At 46.6% G+C, this 25483-nt stretch overlaps 1 protein-coding gene and 1 pseudogene across 3 annotated transcripts in view; one reads left to right on the forward strand and one right to left on the reverse strand.

Moving 5' to 3' along the window:
• Nucleotides 1–25483, reverse strand: part of DAPK2 (death associated protein kinase 2) — a 140555-nt gene that overhangs the window by 26466 nt on the left and 88606 nt on the right. For all 3 annotated transcript variants that reach the window (XM_023510133.1, XM_023510134.1, XM_023510132.1), the window contains one exon: nt 3550–3679. In XM_023510133.1, coding sequence (XP_023365901.1) covers nt 3550–3679 — 130 coding nt within the window. The remainder of the gene's footprint in view (nt 1–3549; nt 3680–25483) is intronic.
• LOC111723418 lies at nt 14267–15358 on the forward strand (annotated as a pseudogene).

Genomic DNA, 25483 nt, shown 5'->3' on the forward strand with positions numbered 1-25483 from the left:
AAAAAAAAAAAAAAAAACCAAAACTCTTCCCCTCCATTTAAAAAAAAAAAAAAGAGATTCTCTTGCCTCAGCCTCCCAAGTAGCTAGGACTATAGGGACCCACCACAACACCCAGCTATTTTTTGGTTATAGTTGTCATTATTGTTTGGCAGGACTAGGCCGGGTTCAAACCTGCCAGCTCCAGTGTATGTGGCTGGTGCCCTAGCCGCTGAGCTACAGGCACTGAGTTTATCTCAAGTTTTTAGAAGTTCTATTTATTTGGTTCTTTTTAAAATTTGTTTGGTCATTTTTGACATCTCTTGATGCTTGCTTATTCTTGTGATTCTACCACTTATTTCTATACATATTCCATGGATTTTACTGTCAAAATCTGATAATTTCAACATCTTACGTCCTTGAACATGGAAATCTTGCTAGTCTCTGACTGAAATGCTGATGTGTGCACCTGCCTCTGGGAGGTCCTCCTATTTCATTTTCTTTGCTGCTCACCGCTCCAGCTCTAAGTTCAATTCACTAGCTTTTGGGGGTTGGACAAGTAGTGCAGAAAGAGTTACTGCCTTTAATGATTTCTCATCTCCCATGAGCCCTGAATCTCATTATAAAGAAATTTTTTCTCAAGAATCCAGTTTTGTAGTGAGAGAGCCTTAAAGCTGACACTAACTGTGGGTATCAGATGAAATTTTAAAGGAGTAGTGGGAATAGGGGAAAGTAGTTGTAAATGCTCAGGGATCTTGGTATAGAAAGTCAGAATAATTTAGGCAGGAGTTTTGAGAAGTTGCCCTATATATCTATAAGGCAACTTCAAACACTGCAAACAAAACCATACTGGCTAATAAGAGTCAATGCTGTGCATGTCTTCCCAACTCAGTATTCAATGACAACATGTAAGTAGCTTGAAACTGCCCAGTGCTATAAAGTAAGGAATTTTTTGGAGACTAGGTTGTTAGATATTTATCAGCATATCACCCAGAAAAAAACCTTCACAGTCTGTCTCACTTATCAATACCCTACTCACACCAAAGTCTGGTGTAAACTCTGGGCTCCATTCCGAGTAGATAGTGACTTGCCCCCAATAAATGCACTCATTCTGGCCTTACTCTTCTGCTGTGGCATCACAGACCTAGGATGTGCTCCATCCTAGCTCCTTTCCCCCCAACTTCAGAGACTTCTTCCACTCCCAGTATCATCAGCCCCTCACTGGTTCAAGGCCATGACAGAGCCCATTGCCTTTGCCAGAGTGGATCTCTTGTCTGAACAGTCCTTCAGAGCTGTCTTATACATGTGTAACTTGCTTTAAAATTAATCACTTCCTGTCTTGTGACACCTCACCACTATTGCTCTGAATTTCTAGTGGAACTACTGTTATTTAACAAGTGGTATAAACTTAATGAATAAACATGCATTTTTACCACACAGGTGAATGGTGGGCAGCAAATGCTCTCTCAAAGTATCTGATGTCTGTACCCCGGGTTTAGGCTGGCTCTACCACCAACCTGTGACCCTCAGTGTGTCATTCTGAGTGTGGCTAACTCAGTGTACCAGACTATGTCCTGTATGTGTCACCTAATAGCTGTCGGTAGGTGAAGAACTACCTTCATTGACCTTAATCCCCCAGCTCTATATTTCCATATTTGTTAAACTGGACAAGATGATCTAAAAAGATTATTCCATCCCTCTTATTTGCTGCTTTGGTGTCTTGTTTCCACAACCAAATTGTACACCCTTTGAGGGTCTTCTTAGAGAAATAACCACATATAACAGAAAGAGCATAGGCTTTGATGTTGGCTGTACCTGTATTTGAACCTCAGCTCTACCACCTATTGGTTGTGTTGCACTTGAACAAGGGACTTGATAAAGAAAATAATCAAATCTGACTCATGAAACTCTTCAAGGATTAACAGAGACAATATTTGTAGAGCACAAGACTTAGAGCCTGGCACAGAACAAGAGTTTCCTGCCCTGAGGTCTGTGGGTCTCTGTAGCACCATTCCATAGTGGCTGCAGAGCTTGAAAATCCATCAGCTGATATATGTGTGATGGTCTAACACATTTTGTTTTTCTTTTTTGTTTTTCTTTAACTGTGGTCAAAAGTTTTAGCCCCCAAATCCTGGAGAGACAATGCTCTCCCTCCATCTCTAAGACCACTCCACTCCTAAATACAGTAGAACCTCTTTAAGTTGACCATCCAAGGGAATGTAACAAACTGGTCCACATACAGAGGTGGTCAACATAAGGAACTAGGCCTCCTGTACTGACACGTACATATGGTGCATATCTGATGTATGAAAACTTAAGGAGGTGGGCATTGTACAGGGGTGGTCAACTATGGAGGTTCTACTGTAGATGGCGGCTCTCTGTAAAGTCTTTTTTTTTTTTTTTAGAGACAGAGTCTCACTTCAGGGCCCTCATTGGAGTGCCATGGCGTCACACAGCTCACAGCAACCCCCAACTCCTGGGCTTAGGTGATTCTCTTGCCTCAGCCTCCCGAGTAGCTGGGACTACAGGCGTCCGCCACAACGCCCGGCTGTTTTTGGTTGCAGTTTGGCCGGGGCCGGGTTTGAACCCGTCACCCTCGGTATATAGGGCCGGCACCATACCCACTGAGCCACAGGTGCCGCCCTAGATGGCGGCTCTCAACTCTTATTCCTTTCTCCTCTTTTGGGCTGTTTCTTCATGACTCTCCACCACCAGCCCAAGCCTTATCAGGAGGCCTCTAGGGTGCAGGACAGGCAGTGGCCTGGGCCAAGGGAGAGAAACAGAGGGAAGAGAAAGCAGCTAGGGCCCCACGGGAGCTGAATACCCCCCACCATGAAATAAAGGCCAAGCACATAGGGGAGGTGAACGAGCGCATCTAACAGATGGCTTCCTTTTTCCTTTTCAGAAAATCAAGCTACTTTACAGAACGTTAAGTTTATGGGAGTGCAAAAGGGTAAGGCAATATTTTTTATTTTTAATTAATTTTTTTTTTTTTGAGACATAGTTTAATTTTGTTGCCCTCAGTAGAATATTGTGGCATCATGCTCATAGCAACCTCAAACTCTTGGGCTTAAGCAATTCTCTTTCCTCAGCCTCCCACATAGCTGGGACTACAGGCACCTGCCACAACACCTTGCTATTTTTAGAGACGAGGTCTCTCTCTGATTCAGGCTGGTCTGGAACTTGTGAGCTCACACAATCCACCCGCCTCTGCCTCACAGAGTGCTAGGACTACAGGTGTGAGCCATGGTGCCAGCCTAGTGAAGAATTTTTACATCTTCACAATAAACTCATCTAAAGGGAGGAGATGGGTCCAGCACTGGGAGGATTTAACTCTGCAAGGCCTCTAGCCTTAACTGTACACCCCACCCCTATCCTGGCTCCACTGGGTGCTTAAGGCCTGCACCTGGAGCCTTACACACAGGCCCAGCAAGACATTTCCTTGTTCACCTGTTAGGTTTCTAGGGGATATCTCCAGGCATCAACTCTCAGCCCAGAGGTTATAGCCCCAGATACGAGTTTGTTCTTGGGATTTCTCTACTTTTGATGCCAGATTCTTGCCCTAAAACTCACCAACAAATTCTGGCGTCCCAAAAATGTTCTTAAATTCAACTCCATCTTCTATTTCATGAGCCAGGCCAAAGTCAATCAGCTTGATGTGTGGAATGGGAATATTCTTGTCTAACAACATAATGTTTTCTGGCTGGAGGAGATAAAAAAAAAAAAAAGGAATGAAGAAAAGACAAGATGGTAATTAAAGCCCTGTTTTGTGTTTTTGCTTTGGGGTTTGGGGTGGGGTTAGGATGTTCTTTTTTAGGAGACTAAAATAGCATAAACTCTTTCTTGTTTTTGTGTCCTGTCTTGTCCTGTGAACTCAAAAACAGGCAGAGTACTGAGGGCGAGGCCTAAGTTTTACCAAGCCTTTTGCTAACAGCAGCACTTAAGACTTCACTCAGCCTGGATCTTCCTCCTGTCTCTGAGAGGCAGATCCCTAATGCAGTGCCTGTTTCCTGTTCTGTCAAATGAGATACTTGCGGCATTTCCTGTAAACAAAACTGCCACCTCTGTGTGAGTGTGATGGGGATAGGGCATCACAGCTCAGCCTCGCTGACCTTGGACTTCCTGACTACTTCTTTTCCCTGGCCAGCCAGCTTCCTGTTGACAATACTCTCCTCATCTAGACTAGCTGCATAGCCCACATTTCTCTATGTGTTTAACTAATTTTGGCCCTCAGCAGGACGGGAAAAAATGCACCCGATTTCCAGGGAAAATACCAGCTGCTCAGGCTATTTCCAGCCCAGCAAGCAGCTGCCAGGTCTGACACAACAATGCGGGTTGGTGGTGGTGGAGGGACAGCCCCTCCCACATCCCAGGGGCCGGGTCCTCATATATCCTGGACTCCCAGTGAGGCCAGAATAAGAACTGAGCTGTCCCTTCTCACTCTCACCCAACCACCCACATGACAAAGTGGGTGAGCAAGTCCCTCTGCTTCGCCCACCTCCCACTCCCACCAAACATCCTGGACTCCATTCAAAATGGAATGTCCTGAAAACATATCCTCACTAAAATGTGTACACAAACATTCACAGCTGCATATTTATAAGAGGCCTACAGGGAAAACAACCCAAATATCCATCAACAGATGAATGGATAAGCCAAATGTGATATAGCCATACCACATACAGGATTCATGTGGAAATACTATTCAGCCATAAAAAGGAATGAAGTACCAATACCTGGTACAATAGCGATGACGCCTGAAGAACCAGTCACAGAAGATCACATATATGATTCCATTTATATGAAATATCCAGAATAGGCAAATCCATAGCAATGGAAAGTAGATTAGCAGTTGCCGAGGACTGGAATGGAGGGACAGGGGAGTGACTGCTAATGAATACATGCCTTCTTTGGGGGGGTGGTGAAAATGTTCTAAAATTGATTCTAAAATTATTCTATAAATGATGATGGTGTTGGTTATATAACTTTATACATTGCATACATTAAGTAAGTGAATCGTATGGTATGTGAATTACATCTCAAATAGCTGTTAAATAAGCGTCTAAGAAAATTAAAGATCCCTGTTTCTTAAAGCACTGAAGGATTTCCCACCTTGTACCTTGCCCACACCATCTATTTTGGGGCTACCTGGGAAGCCTCCTGTTCAATCGCTGTCCATCAAAATCCTAGCTGGGCTTCAAACTCTAATTCAGTGGTCCTCAACCTTCCTAATGCTGCGGCCCTTTAATACAGTTCCTGTGGGTCGCAACCCACAGGTTGAGAACTGCTGGTCTAACTCAACCCACCTTATCCTGGCCCTGACTTTCCTCAGCAGTCTGGAGTACTCCTTCCTCCAGGCCCCTTCAGGCGTATTTGAACATTTCTATTAAGACCTTCAGCACCGGCTCGGCGCCTGTGGCTCAAGTGGCTAAGGCGCCAGCCACGTACACCTAAGGTGGCAGGTTCGTATCCAGCCCAGGCCGCCAAACAACAATGACGGCTGCAACCAAAAAAAATAGCCAGGCGTTGTGACGGGTGCCTGTGGTCCCAGCTACTTGGGAGGCTGAGGCAGGAGACTCGCTTGAGCCCAGGAGTTGGAGGTTGCTGTGAGCTGTGGTGCCACGGCACTCTGTCCAGGGGGATAGCTTGAGGCTCTGTCTCAAAAAAAAAAAAAAAAGACCTTCAGCACCCTCTCCCTTGTCCAACAGTCCTTTGCTGTCTATGTCCTAATATCCCTACCAAAGCTGTCCTCAGCTGGAGGGAGAATTCAGCTCTTTGCATCTACATCAGTACAGAGCACAGTGGCTGGCACACTGAGGGTGACCCTAGCTGTTAGCTGAGCTGATGAGGTATGTGCTGTTATCCCTGGTGCCCCTGACCTCCCAGCTGGAAACTTTCACTCAAGGGGGCTGGCTGAAGCCCTCCCTTGCTTTTTTATACCCCCTTAAATAAAACATACACATATTTCCTTTTGCATTTTTTCTTTTTTTTGAGACAGAGTCTTATTTTGTCACCCTCGGTAGAGTGCTGTGGGATCATGGCTCACAGCAACCTCAAAGTCTTGGGCTTAAGCGATTCTCCTGCCTCAGCCTCCCAAGTAGCTGAGACTACAGGTGCCTGCCACAATGCCCGGCTATTTTTAGGTATAGCTCTGGCTCAGGCTGGTCTCAAACCCACGAGCTCAGGCAATTCACCTGCCTTGGCCCCCCGGAGTACTAGGATTATAGGTGTGAGCCACCACACCCAGCTTCCTTTTGCATTTTTATAAGCTTGTTTATTCTTCTTCCCCTCTGGAGATTACTCTTAAAATTATTTTGAAAATGTGTCAAAGTCATTTCCCAAAGCAGTGAAGATGCTTAAGCTCTACAGAAAGGAGAGTCGGAGGAGGCCAGTAGACAGGATCCGGGCAGATGGTCCCACTCCACTATCCTCGACCCAGCCTGCTGGTGCCTGCTCATGGACCCCTAGTATCCTGGCACTCCATGAAAAGGAATGGACTCTCCCTACTGCCCACCATCTCCCAGGCTGGCGGCCATTCCCTCCATAATCCCTCGATAATTCTTAGGATTATCTCTATCCTCCAGGGGAAAGGCCCTGAGAGCCTTCTCTGAGGCTCAGAGACAAGGGCCCTGCTGACCACCCCAGCTCAGGGCCCAGGACACCAGGACATGACACACTGATGTGGGGAGCCACAGTGGGCAGAGGTGGATATACCAGGTGATCCCCAGGACTATGGGGAAGCAGGGCTGAGGTGGAGGAAGAGAATTGAAATGCTGAAATGGCCACAGCAACGCTGCCCTGGGAACATGAGACAGGTCCTAGCCCCATGTCCACTCACCTCTGTGGCCCATGGTCCGGGAAAAGGGCTCTCCACTGGCTTATGAGAATGTTAGGGCCAAGACATCTGTCCTAAGCCCCATCCTAAACCTAACACACAGCCAGTACCATCTCCTCTGCTTAGAACCCTCTCCCCGAATTATTCCTATCCCAAACCTGGCTTCTCTCTCTTCACGATTTAGTAATGATAGCACCTCCTCCAGGATGCCTTCCCTACTCTCCTCCTGCCCTGCCCTCTACCTCCTCGGTTCCTCCAGATACCCTGTACTTCCTTACTACAGCGCTTCTGACCTGCTGAGCCGATCTGCTTACTTCTCTATTGCCTTCCACTAGGCTAAGAGCTTCGCAAGGGTTTTGTTCCTCTCATCGCCTCAGAGCTTGACATACAGCCTGGCATCTACTACATGTTCAATAAATGTTCCCTAAGTGAAGACAGCTGTCATTTATGTGTATTAAGCCCCTGCAATATATAGGCCATAGTGCTAACCAAGCACATGACACATTTTGTACTTCACTGAACTCTTTCAGCCACCTTATGTGGTGGGTGTTATCAATCCTCTTTTGCAGAAAAAGAAAACGACTGTAACACTGGCTTTTGGACAGAGGCATTTTAACCTTTACCTCTTGGACTCCAAAGCTTATGCTCCTAACCACTAAGTGATCCCCTTCCTTGCTTCTCAAAGCTCTTATCAATCTATCCCAGAAAGAAGTAAGAATGCCACTTGGGCCTGGCAACCTGGGGCAACCTCATGCCTGGTGCTGGCACCTGCTTCCCATCCCCAAGATGCCTCTTCTTCTGGTGATGCTTTCATGCAGGTGAGTAGCCCCAGACCCCAGGCCTGGCCTGGCCCTCAGAGCCTCAGGAGCTCCTGAACTGGATGTCCTCATTTCAGATGAGAAAACAGAAGTCCTCACCAAGAGAGTGCTCAAGGTGGGTCTGGATAAAGGGTCTGGGGGGTTCAGGCTGAGAGGTAGCTGTGGGACAGCAGGAATGTTCTGTTGTATGCTCAGGACCTGTTGTATGATCAGGACCTGGGTTCTTTTCTCCCCTTCGTGTTCATTGTAAGGTCCTTTTGGACCAGATATACCTGCAGACTCAGACCTCCCCTGACTGGCAAAAAAACAGGCTATGGGGGAAAAATACAGGCTATGGGCTCCTTGCCACTAAACGGTGTTTTTGCTTCCTTCCCAGGCCACAACAGTGATTCTGGGCCATCCAGAGATTTCGACCCCCATACCTGCAGCTCCTTCTTATTGTCCCAACCTAAGGGAGGAGGCAGGGCAGGGACTAACTTACAGCATATTTACCAAGTGCTACAGATTGTCTAAAAAAAACAGACAAAAAAACAGAGTCTCACTCAGACGCCTGGGGTTAAGTGCCATGGAGTCATAGCTCACAGCAACCTTAAACTCTTGGGCTCAAGTGATTCTCTTGCCTCAGCCTCCATAGTAGCTGAGACTACAGGCACCCGCCACAATGCCTGGCTATTTTTTTTAGAGAAGGGGTCTCATTCTTGCCCAAGCTGATCTTGAACTCCTGAGCTCAAGCAACCTACTGGCCCTCGGCTTCCCAGAGTGCTAGGATTGCACACCCGGCCTTTTAAAGGGGCCTGTTTTCCTTTCTTTGGCTTTTTTTTTTTAATAGATTGTTGTAGTACATTTATATTAGTGCTCTGTGTGACCTTTGCAGCCACCCTGAGTAGAAAGCACCATTATCAACCCCATTTCACAGGTTAGAAAACCGAGGCTCGGAGGGCTAAGTTATTTGTCCAGGTGTTAGGGCTCATAATATCAGAGTTGGAGGGCAAGAGGGTGGGGCCTTCTCTGACAGTTCCATTACTTTCTCTTCACTGCATCACCCAGTCTGGTGAAGTACCTTCAGTAATCCCACTGACCAGCAGAGAAAGTCTAAATGCCCTGCCTGATATTTGAGGCATTCAAGGCACCAGCTGCCCCTGCTACCTGTTCAGGCTCACCACCTGCCACTTGGCCTGTACCTGCTCTCTATTCCCTCTGGTGGGTATTTCCACCCCCAAAACATCTCGATCCATCCTTTGCTCTGGCTGTTCTTCTGGCCTGGAATGACTTTCCTGATCCTTGTCACATTTGCGGAGCCTACTCCCCCATGACCCCTCCCTCCTCTTACCCCCTTACTTTTCACTGAAGCTTCCCCTGCCTTGTGCCCTAACCTCCTCAGCACAGATGTGCTTGCTGGCAGTCCTAAGCTGTATGCCATCTCTCGGGCGTGGTGCCACTTTCCTAGGTGGGCTTTTCCCTGGGAAATTTCAAATTGGTTTTAGGGCTCCTGGTGGTCCCCTACAGTGTCTTGCATCCTGCATGTTTCACTAATATTTGCTGAAGAGCAAATCTGGGGACCAGAGACTCCTCCTTTTTCACCCTGTGCAGATCCTCCACCACCACTAGGGGCACCAGAGTGCACTCTTAACGTAGGGCTGTAACAGGGCTGGGTCAGGAAGGAACAGGGCTAAAGGAAGGTACAAAAGTAGCCCCAGGGCCAGCAAAGCAGCATTCCAGGGCTTGGTCTAAGCTTCTCTGCTTCCCCTCTCACAGAGCACTGTGGTGAAGGAAGAAGAGCCCAGGCATGTGGAGGGAAACTGCCTTCCAGCTTCACCACCCAAGGCTGTGTGAGCCACTTCCTTTCTACGGACCTCACGCCCCCAACTCTAACTTAGACACTACTGGATGACATCCAGAGCCCCTTCTAGCTCTAGGCACTGCAATTTCAAGGTGGTACAATCTCCCAAGCTGGTTGGGAAAATCCATACTGTTGGGCACTGGGCCCTAAGCAGGACATGTACAGGCCCAGGCCTCCTGGCCCCCAGTCAGGAAATAGGCCATGGGGCCCAAGCCAGAGTGCCCCTGGGGTAGAATGATCCTATCCATACGCCCTCGCTCCTATCATTCTCCTCCAGCTTTATGTGCTTCAACCAAATACTTCACCCACACACCTGACATCACCTCCAAAGCACGGCTGGAGGGAACAACCACATTCCCGTAGCTGCTGCCACTGCCTAGCTCAGGGCCTGAGGAGCTGCCACCAGGAGTTTGATCTTCTCTCACCTGTCAAAACAAACCCATCCAGCTCAGTCCACCAGGAAGACACCTATGGGAGAGGCCAATGTGCCCCTTCATGTCCTGGTGGATCTGGCCAGAGGTGTCTGCTGTGGTGCCAACCAGAAGCTAGTCCTCCAGGGAAGACCCATGTCCCCAGCACAGCATGCCCAGGAGTCTTTGCAGGATGAAGTCACCCTCAGGGGACTGTGTGATGAAGCACAAAAGACAAGTGCTGGGAGTCAGGTCTAGGTCCAAACTCCAGTTCTGCCACTCACAATATGAAACCTGGGCAAAGTCACTGGACCACTTAGAACCTTGGCTTCCCGTCTATCAAAGGACAACATCTACCGAGGCATTGGATTGTTGAGGATTCACAGAGATGGTCCATGTAAAGAGCAGCACCCAGCAAGATTGCAGAGAATAATGGCCCTTTGTTCATTCTTTTCTGAGATGCAGCATTAACAGTTGTTCCTGGGAGCTCGCACTGAATCCCTGTTGAATCATCTGCACTCAGCTGAAGGACGTGCCCCTTCACACACTCACCTCCTCCTCTCCATTCATCTGCTGCTTCCTTCCTCCCACCCCATATCACTCCCAACTCACAATGTGGGGGCTGCAAGGGACTTCAGAGATCATTTAGTCCCTTTTACATGGCAGAGCAGCCCAGACATCTCAACACTGAGCAGAGCCCAAGTATGCTGGTCTCTGCATTGCCACCTTCACTGGCAATGTCAGACACAGCTCAGATTCTTCAGGCAAGTGCTGGGCAATCAAAGAAAGCAAAGCTGCCTGCTGCCAGGTTGCTGTGGACATGTGTCCAGAAAACTATAGCTCCCTCTCCTCCTGGCACACTGTAGATGGGACCATAGGCAGTCCTCCCCACAAATCTCCAGTGTGGCCCATGCTCAACATCCATCTTAGCCTGGCATTCAAGGCTCATCACCCCACCCTACCCCACTCTGCAGTTCACTCCGCCCTTCCTGACAAGATCCTCCTCCCCTCCCCACCCACCTCCAACACACTCACACCTAAATGTCTTCTGCAATGTACCCCAACACACAGCTAGTTGTTCCCAACCAAGGGCCTATTTGGCAGCTTATATTTGCCTCTGGCAGAAAGCCAACTGCACTACAGTTATTTCCTACATGGCCTGTTCGCACTGTACTAATGCCCCATGAGGGGGGACAGGGGTCTTGGCCTCACTTCCATCCTCATCACCCCAGAGTAGCTGGCATTTTAGTCTGTACTCAGTTATTGTTTACTGGATAAATGAATGAACCAAAGCAGTCATCTATGCATCTTTTGCACATCTTGCTTTTGGAGAATCAATATAGATAATGGCTAAGGGTACAGGTCTTGGCATCTGGGTTCCAAACCCAGTTCTGTCCTTCACCAGCAGCCTGACAGTGGGCAAATTACTTCACCTAAAGGTTCAAGTTAGGCTTCTCACCTATAAATTAGGAATAGTAATAAAATCTAACTCAAGAAGGTTACTATGAGGATCAAGCAAGGCATATAAAGTGGCCTGTAAGTTGTTATTGTCTTTGCAACTATTTCCTTGATTATATCTCTCCCTTCAAGAACACAAATCTTGGGTGGCACCTGGGCTCAAGGAGTAGGGCACTGGACCCATATACCAGAGGTAGTGGGTTCAAACCCAGCCCCTGGCCCCCCTAAAAAGAAACCCCACAAATCTTTTTTTTTTTTTTTTTTTTTTGAGACAGAGCCTCAAGCTGTCCCCCTGGGTAGAGTGCCGTAGCATTACAGCTCACAGCAACCTCCAACTCCTGGGCTCAAGCGAGTCTCCTGCCTCCGCCTCCCAAGTAGCTGGGACCACAGGCGCCCGCCACAACGCCCGGCTATTTTTTTTGGTTGCAGCCGTCATTGTTGTTTGGCGGGTCCGGGCTGGGGATTCGAACCCGCCACCTTAGGTGTACGTGGCTGGCGCCTTAGCCGGTTGAGCTATAGGTGCTGAGCCAAACCCCACAAATCTTTACCGCCTATTGAACCCAACTTTCCAAGCCCTTCCAAAATCCTCTCTCCTCCAGGAAGCATCATCTGAACATGCAGCCAGGCCCTTCTTCCCTTCCCCAGTCCTACTCATGTAGCAATCTCCACAGACCTAGACCACCAAGAGCTCTGTGAGCCCTGCCTCCCCCGCTAGACCACAGACTTGCTGGGGCGGAGCCTGTTTGTCACACGCCTCCTGCGTTCTTCCACACACCCAGCCTGGTGGTTCATGTACAGCAAAACACTTAGCACTTTACAGTTTACAAAGTAGTCACACTCATCTCATTTGATCCTAACTCTGTGAGCCAAGCATTGCCATCACCCATTGTTCAAGTGAAGAAACCAAGGCACCAGAGGCTAAGGGTTTGCCCAAAATGTCTCAGCGAATAGGCAGGAGAACTGAAATTCAAGTGCCGGCTGACCCAACTCCTTTGTGCTTTCCACTCTCCCACATTTCCTCCCTTCCTCTAGTTGATGCAAGAGTGCCTAGTGGGATCGCCCTAGTCTGCTAGGAAAGTATGCCTCCCTAGCTGGGCATAGTGGCTTATGTCTATAACCTTAGCACTTTGGGAGGCTGAGGCAGGTGGATCCCTTGGGCTCAGGAATTGGAGACCAGCCTGAACAAGAGTGAGGCCCTGTCTCTCCTAAAAGTAGAAAAACTAGTTGGGTTTTGTGGCACATGCCTGTAGTCCCAGCTACTCAGGAGGCTGAGGCAAGTGAATCGCTTGAGCCCAGGAGTTTGAGGTTGCTGTGAGCTGTGACGCCAGGGCAACCAAGTGAAACTCTGTCTCAAAAAAAAAAAAAAAAAAAGTGTGCTTCCCTGAGTCGGCTTTGGTCCTTCATCAATTTGCAGCTCCATGTTTTTCCCAGAAAATTCTAAGTGCGGCTTAGGGAAACCACAGCCTCTGGCCACTCACCAGTGCATGGCTGTGACCTCCAGCTGCCCTGCTGGGTAAAGCAGGAGAGAAAACCACTACCTACTCTGTCTCTATATTCTTGTGGGACAGAGAGAGAGAGAAATAAAAATTCACTCTCAAGGTCATTCCAGGACCTCTGGCTTTCAACTTAGGACCACACTATAGTCTGTGCCACACAACTAGCAACTGCTATGGGCTCTCCCGGCATGTCCCTTTATGAGACCCTCGAAGCCACCAGGTGAGGTCCGGATGGATGTTGACTCCACCTAACCAGTGAGCAAGCTGGGCCTGGATCAAAGCATTCTGAACGCCAAGCTGTGCTTTGGGGGCCCCCATCTGTGTTAATTGCCTATCAGAACCCTCTGGGGACAGTACGAAAAATATCAAACCAACTAAATCCAACTCAACCAGGAGTAGAACTCCAGAATTGGAATTGTAAAGCTAGCTCTGGAAGGAAGTCAAAATCAGTGTTCAGTGTTTGAAAAACCAGCTCTAAAGAGGGCTCTATCATCAGATAGACATAGGTCTGAGTTCCACTTCTGTCCCATGCTAGCTCTGTGACTTTGGTGAGTCACTCATCTCTCTGAGGGTTGGGCCTCTCATCTGCAAAATGGGAATGTTAATATGGAAAGGGTCTCTGAGGAGGCACAATGAAGCCCCAGGAGCCCCCTAGCAGCCTCCCTTCTATAAAGTGGGTATGAGCACAGGGCCTCCCCCACAGGCTTGTCACGTGGGTAAAATGGGTAAATGCATGCAGAGCGCTTAGAGAGGGCTATGTGCATATTACATGCTCAGTAAATGTTGGCTGCCTTAGCTGTTATTTCAGCACTGCTGCACTGTTGTGGTGACAACACTTCAGCCTGGGTATAGCACCATCTGTTTATAAAATGCTTTTGCTTACAGGGTCTCAGAGACCAGGGGTATGTTGAAGCCTACTGGCTCTTGAGAGTAGATTATTAAATCTGTAAGAACTTTGCAAGCCAGTTGTTAAACAGAACCATTATTTTATTTTTGTGTGTGTGTGTGTGTGTGTATGTTGAAGCCTACTGGCTCTTGAGAGTAGATTATTAAATCTGTAAGAATTTTGCAAGCCAGTTGTTAAACAGAACCATTATTTTATTTTGTGTGTGTGTGTGTGTGTGTGGAGTTTCACTTTATCACCCTCAATAGAGTCCTGTGGTATCACAGCTCACATCAACCTCCAACTCCTGGGCTTAGGCGATTCTCTTGCCTCAGCCTCCTGAGTAGCTGGGACCACAGGTGCCTGTCACAACACCTGGCTATTTTCTTGTTGCAGTTTGGTCAGGACCAGGTTTGAACCTGCCACCCTCAGTATATGGGGCCGGAGCCCTACCCACTGAGCCACAGGCACCACCCTAAACAGAACCATTATTAAAAATTAAATTATATTCCTTTCAGCAAGAGACACCATCTTCTAGGAATTCACCAAAATGACAAACACAGAGGGAAAGAGGAGAGGCCCCCAATACATGTTCTCTAGGCCTTTTAGAAAACATGGAGTTGTTCTTTTGGCTACATATATACAAATCTACAAGAAATATGATATTGTAGACATCAAGGGAATGGGTACTGTTAAAAAAGGCATGCCACACAGACGTCACCATGGCAACACTGGAAGAGTCTACTTTACAGTGGTTCTCAACCTTCCTAATGCCACGATATATTTTCATTGTTACAAATAGGTCACAACCTACAGGTTGAGAACAGCTGGTCTACAGTGTTACCCAACATGCTGTTGGCATTGTTGTAAACAAACAAGTTAAGGGCAAGATTCTTGCCAACAGGATTAATGTTCATATTGAGCATATTAAGCACTCTAAGAGCTGAGATAGCTTCCTGAAATGTGTGAAGGAAAAATGATCAGAAAAAGAAGGAAGACAGCCCGGGCCTGCCAAACAACAATGACAACAACAACAAAAAAATTGACGAGCATTATGGCTGGTAACTGTAGTCTCAGCTACTTGGAAGGCTGAGGCAAGAGAATTGCTTAAATGCAAGAGTTTGAGGTTGCTGTGAGCTGTGATGCTACAGCACTCTACCAAGGGTACAAAGTGAAACTCTGCCTCAAAAAAAAAAAAAAAAGGAATAAATTTCAGGCAGTAGGTCAGTGGCTAGGTTGCCAGCCACATACACCCAGGCTGGCAGGTTTGAACCAGGCCAAACCAGCTAAACAATAATGACAACTGCAACAACAACAACAACAACAACAACAAAAAATAGCCAGGTGTTGTGGCGGGCGCCTGTAGTCCCAGCTACTTGGGAGGCTGAGGCAAGAGAATCGCTTAAGCCCAAGTGTTGGAGGTTGCTGAGAGCTGTGACACCACAGCTCTCTACCAAGCACAACATAGTAAGACTCTGTCTCAAAAAAATAGAAGAAGAAGAAGAAGAAGGAAGCCAAAGAGAAAGGTACCTGGGTTCAACTGAAGTGCCAGCCTGCTCCACCCAGAGAAGCCCACTTTGTGAGAACCAACAGAAAGGCACCTGAGCTCCTAGAACCCATTCCCTATGAATTCATGGCATAATAGGCATATAACATAGCACATAGGAGAACCAATGGAACCATGATATTAGGTGCAGGAACTTATTTATTCCCCATGAATTCATGGCATAACAAGTGTACAGAATAGCACACAGGATAACCAACAGACCCCATGTAACAGTGATATAAGGTGCTGAAACCCATTCCCCATGAATTCATGTCACAAGAGTCATGTAACACTTTGCCACATTCAATGGCAAGGCACCTCCCTGAGCTACTGGAACCTTTTCCCTATGAATTCATGGCATAATAGATATTAAAAATAATAGCCTACTACTACTATAAAAATGTTTCTCATCATTCACTAAAAGTGTGCTTTTCCCCCCAAAGAAGTATTAAAGCAAATTTTAATAATGTCCTAAAAAATAAAAATAATTAAATTATATAAACTAAAGCAAATTATGTTAAAAACTATAAATACTTAAAACCTATAACCTTTAAAATATCCATATTTTAGAATTTCCATGTTCTTTAGGTTATTTATGTCTTTTATATCTGTATCCCCATACACAATGCTGCACCACCAACTTCAGCGAGTGACATCATGCTTGTACCTTGACATCAGCCGTCATGGGTGTATTTTTACCCTGGAAATGAGCAACCACTACAAATCAGGATTTATCATCTTCTTGATTCTAGACTCAAGAAAGTAATGGGCAAACTCAGTTAATAACACAGATTAAATTTAAAAGGGCACCCTGTCTATAGCCACTGATCCATGAATAGCACAGAAAACAGAGGAAATGGTCTTTCAATATTCAAAAACTGTTGTTTGATTCTGTAAAGTCATGTCACTGGTGAACAAGTAAATGTTAACACATGCATCCCTTATTTCACTTTCACCTTACCTGTTAATATATATAAAAATATCAACCAGAATTCTTTTTTTTTTTTTTGAGACAGAGTTTCACTTTATTGCCCTCGGTAGAGTGCCCTGGCTTCTTAGCTCACAGCAACCTCAAACTCCTGGGCTCCAGAAATTCACTTGCCTCAGCCTCCTGGGACTATAGGTGCCTGCCACAATGCCTGGCTATTTTGAGACATGGGGGTCTGGGTCTTGCTCTTGCTCAGGCTAGTCTTGAACTCGTGAGCTCAAGTAATCCACCCTCCTCGACCTCCCAGAGTGGTAGGATTACAGATGTGAGCCACTGTGCCCAGCCCTCAACCAGCATTCTTGTCAGAACTATACTCACGTGTGAGCTGTAAATTAGGTACAGATGCAAGAGTTTGGCAGGAACCTTCAAGGAAAGTATACTCTGAGAATCGATTGGCTGCATGGATATATACTTTATTATTTGTAAATTGTACGTTACAAACCTTTCTATCAGTGAAATTTACAACAAGCTTATGTGTGTATGTTTGTGTGTGTGTGCACACAGCGCACATGGGGGTGAGAATGTGCATTCAATTTTTTTCCCCCTGGAGATCTTCCTGTTACCAGAATACCTACAGTAAAGTAGGTTACTGCCTGAGTTTTCTAATGAGGAAGGAAACCAAAGAACAAAGGAGTTAAATAACTGACTCAAGGCCACACAACTAGTAAGTGGTAGAGCCAGGTTGGAGTCCAGGTCTTCTGAGTGCCAAGACACCTGTTCTTTCTACCCCCACCCCCACCCCCAAGCTGCTCCCAGAATTAGATTTCTTTCATTCTTACTGAGATCAGCTGCAAGGGCAGGGCTCATGGTGAGGCTGTGAATGGAACATAAAAGGCACTGTTTGAACACATGGTGCTTTAGTGGAGATCAGACCTCAGTAGGGGTTCAGAGTGGAGGGCAGTGCACAAGTGGGGAGCAGCAAGAGACCTTTGAGCACTTAACTGTACTGGGGAACGAAATAAGGACAGGAGAAGGGGAAAATTTTTACAATTTTTAGTTTTCTCATTTGAAAAATGGAGATCGTGGCTCGGCGCCTGTGGCTCAAGCGGCTAAGGCACTGGCCACATACACCTACGGTGGTGGGTTCGAATCCCCAGCCCAGGCCCGCCAAAGAACAATGATGGCTGCAACCAAAAAATGGCCAGGTGTTGTGGCAGGCGCCTGTGGTTCCAGCTACTTGGGAGGCTGAGGCAGGAGACTCGCTTGAGCCCAGGAGTTGGAGGTTGCTGTGAGTGTAATGCCATGGCACTCTACCCAGGGGGATAGCTTGAGGCTCCGTCTCAAAAAAAAAAAAGAAAAGAAAAGAAAAATGGAGATTGTGATAATTAGTCCAACCCATATAAACCTGGGGTTTTTGTTTTTGTTTGCGGTTTTTGGCCAGGGGTGGGCTTGAACCCGCCACCTGCAGCATATGGGGCCAGCACCGTACTCCTTTGAGCCACAGGCGCCGCCCTAAACCTGGGTTTTGTTTTTTTTTTTTTTTGAGACAGAGCCTCAAGTTGTGGCCCTGGGTAGAGTGCTGTGGCATCACAGCTCACAGCAACCTCCAACTCCAACAGGCTCAAGCAATTCTCCTGCCTCCACCTCCCAAGTAGCTGGGATTATAGGCGCCTGCCACAATGCCCGGCTATTTTTTGGTTGCAGCAGCCATCATCATTGTTGTTTGGTGGGCCCGGGCTGGATTTGAACCCGCCAGCTCAGGTGTATGTGGCTGGCACCTTAGCTGCTTGAGCCACAGGCGCCTAGCCCTGAACCTGGGTTTTTAGACCCTGTGAATTACACAGTGTCCTGCCATCCTGGGATCTGCCCAGCCTACTGTCTGGAAAATGCTATCTTATTCCTCCTTTAAATAGTTCCATGCCCACCTCCCTTTGTGAATCCCTTTAGAGGCAAGAGTGGAACAGGGAGAAATGTGGTCCCTTTGGGAGGGTAGTTGAAATTTCTTTACCAATAATTATAAAGAGTTTGGATGGCCAGGCACGGTGGCTCACACATGTAATCCTAGCACTCTGGGAGGCCAAGGCGGGTGGATCCCTTGAGCTCAGGCGTTTGAGACCAGCCTGAAGAAGAGCAAGACCCTGTCTCTAAAAATAGATGGGTGTTATGGGGAGTGCCAGTAGTTCAGGCTACTGTGAGGCTGAGGCAAGAGAATCACTTGAGCCCAAGAGTTTCAGTTTGCTTTGAGCTATGATGCCATAATATTCTACCCAGGGTGACAAAGTGAGATTCTGTCTCAAAAAAAAGTTGGGAGCTTTCAGGGCTCTTTTGTTACACTGATATTTTCCTGGTCCCTCACTCTACTCCTGTGGGACAGGAAGAAGAGGTGATCTTACCTCCACTTTCAGGCAGGAAAGGTCATGACCATCCCAGCATCATACAGCAGAAGTCTAACTCAAATACAGACTCAGTCCTCTCCTCTTTCCACTATGCCATGTGGCCTCCTGCCCAATCAGCTGGTGAGTTTAATACCCCTCATTACAAAGCATCTATATTTCAACTCTTTTTTTCTTGATATAGAGTCTCATTATGTCACCCTTGGTAGAGTGCCATGGCATCACAGCTCACAGCAACCTCAAACTCTAGGGCTTACGTGATTCTCTTTCCTCAGCCTCCTAAGTAGCTGGGACTACAGGTGCCTACCACAATGCCCAGTTATTTTTTTTTTTTTTTTGCAGTTTTCATCGTTGTTTTGCAGGCCCCGGCTGGGTTTGAACCCTCCTTAGTGTATGTGGCTGGCACCCTAACCACTGAGCTACAGGTGCTGAGCTGATATATTTCAACTCTTTTAATAGTTGCTCTCCACAGTTTAATTTTCGCCATAATTGTTCTCTTTCCCTCAATAATTCAGGAGTTCAGTGTCCTTGGTTCATTTTGCCTCCAGATCACCTTGCAGTAGTTGAGAGGCAGTTGGCATGTATTTCTAGGGGTGACATGGAGGTTGAGATGCAGGGGCCCATGAGTGTACTCTGATTAGCTGGAGCACAAGCTAATCTTTGAGCATAAGAAACAGGAAATAGGGTCCACTGGTCAGAGCACACCAAGAGGGTAAGGAAAATCAAGGAAGATGTGTATTAAACCTTCTACAGCAAAGGAAAATAGTTTGAAGTAAATGTGTACTGCTTGGGTTAGAGTGTAAAATGAAAAAAGCAGGGAGAAAATTGTGAAAGTAGTATGGCTATTAGATCCTTAAAGCACAAACATACTTGTATGTATACTATTACAAAAAGTTGGAAAAAATACACAAAATGTTAATAATGGTTTTCTTGGAGACTCTATGGATACCTTCTTTGTATATTTCTGTATGCTTTTAATAATAGCATAAAAGATCATCAACATTTTGTTTAGAGTTTAAGGATTCGCATTGATTCATCTTTTCCCACATTATTATTCTAGCTTCCAATCAGCTTACTCTCTCCCATCTATCCTCTTTCCCACCAAGAGAAATTTTCTTACTAAATCAGAAATTGCAACTCAACACCCATAGCTCAGTGGCTAGGGTGCCAGCCACGTACACCTGAGCTGGCTGGTTCAAATTCAGCCCGGGCCTGCCAAACGACAATGACAACTACAACCAAAAAATAGCCGGGCATTATGGCGGGTACCTGTAGTCCCAGCTACTTGGGAGGCTGAGACAAGAGAATCACTTAAGCCCAAGAATTTGAGGTTGCTGTGAGTTGTGACGCCATGGCACTCTCTCGAGGGTGACATAGGGAAACTCTGTCTCCAAAAAATAAATAAATACATAAAATCAGAAATTGAATCATGTTTCTCCATCAACTAAAAGTTTTCCATAAATTATTGCTAATTGTTTTAAGTGCAATAATAGGAATATGGGTCAATAGGAGACTAACTTTAGTCTTGGGTGCTAAGTACATGCTGATGATATATACATACATGTATATGCTTTATATATTTTTTTCTTTCATTTTTAAGGCAAGAAAGAGGTAAATGAAAGGTGGCCAGATGTTGAAAGTAGGGGGAAGGTCTAATCATGGCCCCCATTGTATTCTTCTAGTTTCTTCAAATATTCTGAAATTTTTTTCTCAATAAAATATTTTGAGGAAACAAGTTTCCATGGCTGTGGCTGCCTTCAGAAACTCTTTGGCCTGGCCCCGAACCTCTAACCCATATTGTCAGTTAAGTCTCTGCGAGATCTCATCTCCAATCCATGCCTCCAAGATTTAGTCTGAAAAATAGCTTCATTCTTAAGTTCTACTTTCAAACACATGCACATTTCATAGCAATTAATAAAATACAAATTAATTTTTTTAGGTACCAGGAATTGCTTATTAGAAAGAGAACCAGCCACATACACCTAAGGTGGCGGGTTCAAATCCAGCCCAGACCCGCCAAACAACAATGACGGCTGCAACCAAAAAATAGCCAGGCGTTGTGGCGGGCGCCTGTGGTCCCAGCTACTTGGGAGGCTGAGGCAGGAGACTCGCTTGAGCCCAGGAGTTGGAGGTTGCTGTGAGCTGTGAAGCCACGGCACTCTACCCAGGGGGATAGCTTGAGGCTCTGTCTCAAAAAAGAAAAAAAGAAGAAAGAGAAAACAATTACTAGAAAGAAAGAACAGAGTGACCAGATGAGAATTAACTGTGTAAAGAATAAATCTATGACATAGCACAGACCTTTTGATTAAGTGGATGTGAAGGTATATTCTAAGGTAATAAGAAATCTGGACTGTGAATCCAGAATCTGGAGACCCTCAGCTTTGCTTAGTGTATCCTTGCTGGCTTAAGTTTAAGACCCAGCCCTATCATTTACTAACTGTGTGATCTTGGACAGGTTGCTTTATCCCTCTGAACCTCAATTGCCTTGTATGTAAAAATAGTGACAATACTTTATATTTTAATGAGGATCAAATGAGAAAACAGATGAGTAAGCATGAAGTATTCTAGAAAGTTCCATATATATTTAAAGTATTGGTTCGGCACCTGTGGCTCAAGTGGCACCAACCACATACACCTAAGGTGGTGGGTTTAAATCCAGCCCGGGTCTGCAAAACAACAATGATGGCTGCAACCAAAATAATAGCTGGGCATTGTGGCAGGCACCTGTGGTCCCAGCTACTTGGGAGGCGGAGACAGGAGACTCGCTTGAGCCCAGGAGTTGGAGGTTGCTGTGACCTGTGATGCCATGGTACTTTACCCAGGGGGACAGCTTGAGGTTCTGTCTCAAAAAAAACAACTAAAGTATTATGGCTTGGCCCCCATAGCTCAGTGGTTAAGGTGGCAGCCACATACACTGAGGCTGGTGGGCTCAAACTTGGCCCAGGCCTGCTAAACAACAGTGATAAGTACAACAAAAAAAGAGCTGGGCATTGTGACAGGCACCTGTAGTCCCAGCTATTGGGAGGCTGAGGCAGGAAAATCGCTTAAGCCCAAGAGTGCGAGGTTGTTGTGAGCTGTGATGCCATTGCACTCTACCAAGGGTGACATAGTGAGACTCTGTCTCAAAAAAAGAAAAAATACCTGGGCCTCATGGTAGATGCCTGAAGTCCCAGCTACTCTGGAGGCTGAGGCAAGAGAATCACTTAAGCTCAAGAGCTTGAGGTTGCTGTGAACTGTGACACCACAGCGCTCTACTGAGGGTGACATAGTGAGGCTCTGTCTCAAAAATAAATAAATAAATAAAAATTAAAAATAAGTATTATCACTACATTTTTTATGAAAGTTTGACCACCAGACCACGTTACATATCCCATAAACATAAGAATAGCTCAAAGGCTGTTTCAAGACTAGAAGAATTTGGATTTTTGGAGTATCTTGTGCAGGAAGGAATTCACCCCTCTTAACGCTATTTGTATAAAGCAGAAGCCCCTTCAGTTCTGGGTTCCTCTCTTGCATGGAATTTTAATCAGTTCTCACAGCTTGTTTTTCGGTTTGAAATACCATCAGACTTGAGGACTATCTTCCATTTCTGGGTTCTCAAGTTGGATCAGGCTCAGGTTGGGATAGGGGTGGGGCAAAGACACACCCATACTCGAAGGAGAAATGCCTAGATCCAAAATAAACACAAAACCACACAAAATGCCCTCTGTAAGGCCTTTGTGTTGGGGTTGTGTACCTCAGTGAGGTTCCTGGGTGGAATTGAGTCCATCTCCTGGTGATCCACCCCACAGAAGGCACGTCTGGAGACAGGTCTGGGGCCCACTCAGGACTGAAGGCCAGTCAGCCCCAGTGTCGCTTCCACTTATGTCAATACAGGGCAATTCAGCACAGCCCCCCACCCCCACCCCGTGTCAGCGGGCCTTTCTCTGGTGAATGTACAATACAAGCCAGGATGGTCTCCATTCTGCCGAGGCAGAGTTTACCCCTTGAATGAGAGCATTTGTTGGTGGCGATCAGTTAGCTTTTATTTCAGAGCGGTGCCCCCACTGAGTCTGACTGTGCCCATCTCCCAGGAGATGGTGGGTCCCTAGCAGGCCAGGACCACAGCACATGACGTTTGTCACTCTACTCCCTGAATGTATAGAGTAGGCCTTTAATAATTGCATTAGTAAATTGAAATCTGCCTGCAACCTCATTTGCATTTTCCAGGTAAGACATGAAAGGGCCTTAGACATCCATGTGTTTGGTCTTCACTAAAGCATTCATTCATTCATTCATTCACTCATTTGATCAATACCAAATGACTCACCATGTGGCAGGTATTGTGCAGCAGAAAGTGACTCAGCAACAAAAGCTTTCAGCAGGTTTGCGCAAAGAGCAACTGAAGCAGAGAGGCAAGTTAGTTCTTAGTTATGCTTTTGGGAGACGACAGGGTGGCAAAGGCTTCCCAGAGGAAATGGGGTTTCTGCCGGGTCTCTAAGGGCGAGCAGGAAGTCCGTGGGCAGACAATAAAAGAGCAGCAGCATCCTGGATGGGAACAGCATGAAAGAGAGAGGCCAGATCATGCATCTGTCATTTTGTCCCCTGGGGCTAGTTTTTTAGAGTGGGGCAGGGTGGATAAGGCTAGAAACTGGGCTGGGGCAGTGCAAGAAAGGCCTGAATTCCACACTGAGAATGGGTTCGTTTATCCTATGGTGAACAAGGACCCATCACAGATTTGGGGGTCAAGAGGTATCATGTCTGTTTTTACCAAAACTGCTAATCTTATATTAATTTGTCTACTTGGCCACTCTCTACAACAAGGCTGGGAACATGCAGTAAGCAGGAACAGAGCCCGACTGTCCCTAGCACTATGGCTGAATATAGGAGGAGCTAATCAAACAGCAGCTGGAGAAGAGCTCATTCTCATTCTAAAGGCCGGCCAGAGCCAGCCCTCCTCCATCACCTGCTCCTTTTAGCTGGCAGGTGAGTGTCGAGAGCAGGTTATGAGGAGTGTGGAGATAGCATGGCGGATGGGCTGTGCTCCTGGGCAGCAAGGCTAGCATGACTCGCTTGACAAGGAGTAACAGAATGCAAGCAGGAAAGGCAAGCAAAGGTCCCTTGTGGAGAATGAAAATCAGGAAGAAAAATGTGGATTCTGTATGGTAAGAAACAACATGGAACCAAGTAGCTTCCTCTAAGCTACCAGTCGGACCGTCTGTCTGATCTCTCCAAGCTGGCAGAAGGTTCCAGCCAGAAGGCACATAGGCCCACATTCTGGCTGCAGGAAGTGTCCACTCAATTATAGGGTAATCCCTCTGAGCTCCAGCTACTCATCACTTCCCGAAGTTGTCTAGCAGGGGCTGGGCCAAGGGACCCATGTGTGAGGGAGTCCAAAAACTTAGGAGTCCTCACGACTCTGAGGACACATGGCTGGAGCAGGGGTTACCAGCATCCTTACCCTACATGCATCCAGGGGAGCCCCAGACTGTCTCTAGACCATGGAAAATGTCCAGACCAACCCAGGACCTAGATACAAGCCCCTGACAGCAGTCACACGTAGCAACCAACTCAGCTCACTGCTGGGCAATTTAGAATTACACTGGCAGGGTTTGTTTTCCTAGTCTATCGGGGCCCAAAACACTGTAATAAGAGTTGTGTTTTCTTTTCTTCTATTCTGGGAAGGGAAATAATAACAACAGCTACTATTACAGAGCACCTGTTCCATATTCAGCACTTAATGTTTCTTCTCTCTAACCCCTACAACAACTCTGCCAGGTGTTGTTATTTGCTGTAACCTGAAAAATTGAGGTTTAGGTGTATCCTAGTACACAGTAGAGTAAGGATGAAAGCCCTGAGGGGCTAACTCCGAGCCAGGGCTCCCCTCAGCATGTGAACTACCATCATAGAAACAAACAAAAACTCATCCAAGTCTGAGGGCTCCAGCAACTCCTCCCCCTTCTACCAGATCTATCAGAGGGAAGACAAAGGAGCTCATTTTGAGACTGGTCTCCTGGAGCCAGCAAAGACACAAGAAAAGAAGTTAATTGTCCACAGCAATACCAGGAAGGAGACAGGTGCAATTCAGGCAGACCTTTTCCTGCTTGGTGTATTACTACCCAGGTACAAAGGCCGGCCTAGGCCTCACCCTCCTTGGTGAAGACTCTGAAAGATGTTTTCTGTTGAAGGTATTAAAAAGAGTTAAAAAGAAGGTAGCGCCTGTGGCTCAAAGGAGTAGGACACTGACCCCGTATGCCAGAGGTGGCGGGTTCAAACCCAGCCCCGGCCAAAAACTGCTAAAAAAAAGAGTTTAAAAGAGCTAAAAATACTATGACAAGGCTGGCTGCGGGGGCTCACACCTGTAATCCTAGCACTCTGGGGGGCTGAGGCATGTGGATTGCCTGAGCTCACAGGTTCAAGACCAGCCTGAGCAAGAGCAAGACCCTGTCTCTAAAAATAGCCAGGCTCGGCACCCAGAGCTCAGTGGTTAGGGCATCAGCCACACACACCATAGCTGGCAGGTTTGAACCCGGCCCAGGCCTGCTAAACAATAATGACAATTATAACAAAAAAATAGCTGGACGTTGTGGTGGGCGCCTGTCATTCCACCTACTTGGGAGGCTGAAGCAAGAGAATCACTTAAGCCCAAGAGTTTGAGGTTGCTGTGAGCTGTGAAGCCATGGTACTCTACCAAGGGTGACAAAGTGAGACTCTGTCTCAAAAATAAATAATAATTCTATGACAATTGGCATAAGGAGGAGGGGAACCACACTAAGGGGATTCACAGCAGGTGTCATCCTGGATTTAGCTCTCTCCATCTCCATTATCTAGGTACCTAATCAATATTCACATTGACCTCTGCAATAGACCTTGAATCTGTCCCTTCCTCACATGTCACCCAGATTAATGCGTTAGTCTCCT

This window comes from Otolemur garnettii, unplaced genomic scaffold (assembly GCF_000181295.1).
Source record: "Otolemur garnettii isolate 467f Iridium unplaced genomic scaffold, OtoGar3 scaffold00011, whole genome shotgun sequence".
In the NCBI taxonomy this organism is placed as follows: domain Eukaryota; kingdom Metazoa; phylum Chordata; class Mammalia; order Primates; family Galagidae; genus Otolemur; species Otolemur garnettii.